The following is a 5774-nucleotide window of genomic DNA, read 5'->3' as shown; positions in this document are numbered from 1 at the left end:
ACGTACAGGTTTGTAGATGAATTGGCTTCAGTATTGTTCCTGGTGTGTGTAGGGTAGTGTTAGCGTGTGGAGATTGCTGGTCGGTGCGGACCTGGTGGGCCAAAGGGCCTGTTTCCACACTGTATCTCTAAACTAAACTAAGTTAAACTGTGTTTGGCCCATACCCTACTTAACCTATCCTACCCATGCACCTGTCCAAATGTATTTTAAAGGTTGGGATAGTCCCTGCCTCAACTACCTCCTCTGGCAGCTCGTTCCATACACCTACCACCTGTTGTGTAAAAAAAGTTGCCCTTCAGGTTCAAATTAAATATTTCCCCCTCACCTTAAACTTATGAAGGACAAAGACATTTCAAAAGACATAGTAATAATATTTAGTTAAGTTTAATTTAGAGATACAGCGCGGAAACAGGCCCTTTGGCCCACCGAGTCCACACCGACCAGCGAGCCCCGCACACTAACACTACCCTACACAAACTGGGGACAATTTTGAAATGTTATAGCAAGCCAATTAACCTACAAACCTGTACGTCTTTGGAGTGTGGGAGGAAACCGAAGATCCGGGAGAAAACCCACGCAGGTCACGGGGAGAAGGTACAAACTCCGTACAGACAGCGCCCGTAGTCAGGATCGAACCTGGGTCACTGGGCAGCAACTCTACCGCTGCGCCACCGTGCCGCCCTACTGAAATGGGGGACATGTTCTCAGGTTTACAGGGAGGAAAGAGAGGAATGAGATTAATGGAGGAATGTCTGCAAGGAAGAATCTCGGGCACATTGGAACAAAATCCCCTCTTCCTGCACTTCATCATCCTGTGATTCTTGGAATATTTTGGCACTTTAAGTAAACAATTCCAGCGAAAAATGGCTCGAAATGTAGTCGGAATGTGTAATTCTCAGAATAAATTCCCGACTTCAAGCCGGACTTTATTCCTGCGATCACAACTTTGAGAAGGAGCATGGGTAATGTGTGCGAATCCAGTTATATCCAGAGGTGATGAGTTGCAGCACATCTGTTTATAATTAATCGTGGAATGAAAAATAAATAAAATACATTGCAACTGAAGTCTAGATATGATGGTGATGATTAAAAATGTCACATGATTCAAAGTTGGACTTTACCTTGCACTGAATAATAATACACTTAATCTACATATAGAAACATAGAAAATAGGTGCAGGAGTAGGCCATTCGGCCCTTCGAGCCTGCACTGCCATTCAATATGATCATGGCTGATCATCCAACTCAGTATCCTGTACCTGCCTTCTCTCCATACCCCCTGATCCCTTTAGCCACAAGGACCACATCTAACTCCCTCTTAAATATAGCCAATGAACTGGCCTCAACTACATTCTGTGGCAGAGAATTCCAGAGATTCATCACTCTCTGTGTGAAAAATGTTTTTCTCATCTCGGTCCTAAAAGATATCCTCAAACTGTGACCCCGTGTTCTGGACTTCCCCAACATCGGGAACAATCTTCCTGCATCTAGCCTGTCCAACCCCTTAAGAATGTTGTAAGTTTCTATAAGATCCCCCCTCAATCTTCTAAATTCTAGCGAGTAGCCGAGTCTATCCAGTCTTTCTTCATATGAAAGTCCTGCCATCCCAGAAAGTCCTGCCATCCTGCCACATACAGTGTGGTTGGCTGGATTGTAATCATGTGTAGTCTTCTCCTTGGCTGGTTAGCACACAACAAAAAGCTTTTCACTACCTGGGCACACGTGACGATAAACAAATTTAAACTAAACTGAAGGTTGGTTTGTGTGTGACGGTCTGGGCTGCGTCCACAATTCCCTGCGACGTCGTGCGGCCTTAGATGGAGCTGTTCCCAAACCGCGCTGTGATGCATCCCGATAAAATGCTTTCTGCAGCGCATCTATCGAAGTTGGTGAGAGGTGGAACGACCGCAGGTACAGGAGGGGGCTTGCCGTGGCGTTTTGTGCAATGAAACGTCTGAGACTCCAGGAAGATTGTTCTACTTATCTACTGACGCTGGGCGCGACAGGGAACGATGCCTTACCTTCTCCGCGTGGACTTCGATCTGATTGTTGGACGTGGTGACGATAATATCCTCGGGTGAGAAATCGCTCACATCCACGGTGAATTGGTAGTTGTCCCCCAGAGTCTTCACGTTGCCCATGTTCCCTGGGCGACCTATGTGGGAAAAACACAATAGACGATAGACAGTAGGTGCAGGAGTAGACCATTCGGCCCTTCGAGCCAGCACCGCCATTCACTGTGATCATGGCTGATCATCCCCAATCAGTACCCCGTTCCTGCCTTCTCCCCATATCCCCTGACTCCGCTATCTTTAAGAGCCCTATCTAGCTCTCTCTTGAAAGTATCCAGAGAACCGGCCTCCACCGCCCTCTGAGTGAGAGGGGAGAGGGGAGAGAAGGGAGTGACCGGGGTGAGACTGGTCCTTGCCGAGGCATAACATTTAGTGCAAGATAAAGTCCGATTAAAACCGATTATAGATAGTCTTCAATGAGGAAGATGCGAGGTCATAAATTCATAAGTGATAGGAGAAGAATTAGGCCATTCGGCCCATCAAGTCTACTCTGCTATTCAATCATCTCTCCCTCCTAACCCAATTCTCCTGGCTTCTCCCCATAATCCTTATCACCCGTGCTAATCAAGAATCTATCTCTGCCTCAAAAATATTCACTGACTTGGCCTCCACAGCCGTCTGTGGCAAAGAGCTCCACAGATCAACTACCCTCTGACTAAAGTAATTTCTTTTCATCTCCTTCCTAAAGGAATGTCCTTTAATTCTGAGACTGTGAGGCTCTGACCTCTGGGACTGCCCTGTAGCTGATGGGAAGACCCGACAGTTGCCTGATAACAGCTGGGATGAAACTGGCCCTGAATCTGGAGGTATGCATTTCTTCATATGACTTCTATACCTTTTATCTAGTGCGGGTGTCAGGGGTTATGGGGAGAAGGCAGGGGATTGGGATTAGGGGGGAGAGACTGATCAGCCATGACTGAATGGCGGAGTAGACTTGATGGGCCGAGTGGCCTAATTCTGATGACCTTCATGTTTTGTGCGTTCTGTGTTTTATGACTGCTGGCAGATCAATTTCCCTCCTGGGATAAATAAAGTTCTATCATATCGTATCGTATGACCTTGGACCTCTTGCCCGATGGGAGTGGGGAGAAGATGGCGAGATGCGGTTAGTGATGTGTAATATTCACCAGTCCCTACATGGGAAGCACTTGGCGCATCGTCAAATAGCCTCGTGTTCATGGCTCCGAGAGACTGATGGTGCCGGAGACGAGAGAGACAATAGACAATAGGTGCAGGAGTAGGCCATTCGGCCCTTCGAGCCAGCACCGCCATTCAATGTGATCATGGCTGATCATACCCAATCAGTACCACGTTCCTGCCTTCTCCCCATATCCCCTGTCTCCGCTATCTTTAAGAGCCCTATCCAGCTCTCTCTTGAAAGTATCTTTGATAATCCCACAAGAAGACCACGGGTACTGTCTGTGTAGAGTTTGCACGATCTCCCCGTGGCCCCGTGGGTTTTCTCCAGGTGCTCCAGTTTCCTTCCACACTCCATAACGTTTGTACGTTAATTGGCTTCGGTAAGGATTATCTGGGCATAACCTAGTCTTGGGTAATGGGCAAATGGCCCAGTGCATAGACTGAGGAAGAGCAGGTTCTCCAGGAACCCAGAGGAGGCGTTGCAGTTCCCAAAGGCCCAACCAAACTGCGAGGATGTGTTCAATGGCTGCGTCCACGCACACTTCCACAGGGGACATGGAAACTTGGCACAGTGGCGCAGCGGTAGAGTTGCTGCCTCACAGCGCCAGAGACCCGGGTTCGATCCTGACTAACGGGCGCTGTCTGTACGGAGTCTGTACGTTCTCCCTGTGACCTGCGTGGGTTTTCTCAGAGATCTTCGGTTTCCTCCCACACTCCAAAGACGTACAGGTTTGTAGGCTAATTGGCTTGGATGTAAATGGAAAAATTGTCCCTGCTTAAGAAGGAACTACAGATGCTGGAAAATCGAAGGTAGACAAAAATGCTGGAGAAACTCAGCGGGTGCAGCAGCATCTGTGGAGCGAAGGAAATAGGCAACGTTGCCTATTTCCTTCGCTCCATGCAAAGAGTTGAACAATCTCCACTATGGGAAATAGGCAACGTTTCGGGCCGAAACCCTTTGGGTTTCGGCCCGAAACGTTGCCTATTTCCTTCGCTCCACATAGATGCTGCCGCACCCTCAGAGTTTCTCCAGCACTTTTGTCTACCTTTAAAAATTGTCCTGTGTGTGTGTGTGTGTGTGTGTGTGTGTGTGTGTGTGTGTGTGTGTGTGTGTGTGTGTGTGTGTGTGTGTGTGTGTGTGTGTGTGTGTGTGTGTGTGTGTGTGTGTGTGTGTGTAGGTCGGCGTTAGTGTGCGGGGATCGCTGGTCGGCACGGACTCGGCGGGCCGAAGGGCCTTTTTCCCCCCGGCGTTGTATCTCCAAATTAAACCGTCACTTGCCTGTGAATCCCTTCTGCTCATTCCGTGGCCTCAGGAAGCTGCCGTGGAGGATTGAGGACTTCTCGAACTCGTCCCCGAAGAGACCCCTGGTTTTATCCATGCACTGGTCCCCCACGGTCGGGGCAGATGCGAAAGAGGAAGAGGAGGTGGTGGTGTTCTGGCGAAAACGCTGCTCAGATCTGAAGGCGGGGGAAGACCTTGCACTCATGGAAGGCAGATGGGACAGACCTTCAATCGGGAAGAGTCGACCGAATCCGTTTCCCCTCTCTCTCCGTCCGCCCTCGACACTGGTACAAGCTCCTGAAGTCCCAGTCGCCCTTTGTACTGCAGCAGCTATTCTACTTGGCTTATATACTGATTACAGGCTGCGACCCAACCAGCCTGATGTGTTAATGCCTTGTGCATGCCTGGTGTGTTAATTTTAGCCCTGGCCCCATCAGGCATGCAGTTGTGAAAACTCTCTCTGATGTAAGGCTGCCAGCCTTTCGGCAAACAAACGGAACAATCCAGGAATAATGTCCCCCATCCATAGCAGGCATTCCAAACCCACTCGATCTAAGAACCTAAAAAAAGCCATTTGATCCCCCTGGCATTGCAATCCTTGTTAAAGCCATACCCCTCGCTGTCCGGAGTCTGCGAAAACACTTTATTTAGACCAGGTCCAGCAGCATCTGACTGGGAGAATTGCAAAGATGCGAGAAATGTCTGATGTAACATATTGAACTTAAGATGCTCCGAATTCAGCCACTGAAGTTGTTAACCCACTGCAAGTCGTTTAGTTTGAGAAGGAACTGCAGATGCTGGAAAATCGAAGGTAGACAAAAAATGCTGGAGAAACTCAGTGGGTGAGGCAGCATCTATGGAGCGAAGGAAATAGGCAACGTTTCTGGCAGATGTAAAGGAGGCTATAGACTGTGGAACAGCATTCAGATTCAGATTCAGATTCAGATTCAGATTCAGATTCAGATTCAGATTCAGATTCAGATTCAGATTCAGATTCAACTTTAATTGTCATTGTCCGTGTACAGTACAGAGACAACAAAATACATTTAGCATCTCCCTGGAAGAGCGACATAGAATATGATTTGAATAAATATTTACATTAGCATATATACAGACATAGTGTATTTCCTGTGGGTGGAGTGTCCGGGGGGGGGGGGGTGATTGGCAGTCACCGAGGTACATTGTTGAGTAGAGTGACAGCCGCAGGGAAGAAGCTGTTCCTGGACCTGCTGGTCCGGCAACGGAGAGACCTGTAGCGCCTCCTGGATGGTAGGAGGGTAA

At 48.5% G+C, this 5774-nt stretch overlaps 1 protein-coding gene across 1 annotated transcript in view; it reads right to left on the bottom strand.

Moving 5' to 3' along the window:
• The window catches only part of hspb7 (heat shock protein family B (small) member 7), a 5918-nt gene extending 1070 nt beyond the window's left edge, over nucleotides 1–4848 (bottom strand). The window contains exons 1-2 of the mRNA XM_033048360.1: nucleotides 4491–4848; nucleotides 2021–2154 (exon numbers count right to left, since the gene is read on the bottom strand). Coding sequence (XP_032904251.1) covers nucleotides 2021–2154; nucleotides 4491–4698 — 342 coding nt within the window. The 5' untranslated portion in view covers nucleotides 4699–4848. The remainder of the gene's footprint in view (nucleotides 1–2020; nucleotides 2155–4490) is intronic.
• Nucleotides 4849–5774: the final 926 nt, after the last annotated feature.

The sequence above is a fragment of the Amblyraja radiata genome, chromosome 31, assembly GCF_010909765.2.
Source record: "Amblyraja radiata isolate CabotCenter1 chromosome 31, sAmbRad1.1.pri, whole genome shotgun sequence".
In the NCBI taxonomy this organism is placed as follows: domain Eukaryota; kingdom Metazoa; phylum Chordata; class Chondrichthyes; order Rajiformes; family Rajidae; genus Amblyraja; species Amblyraja radiata.
Note: the sequence above shows the minus strand (reverse complement) of the source record. Positions and strands in the feature narration are given on the sequence as shown.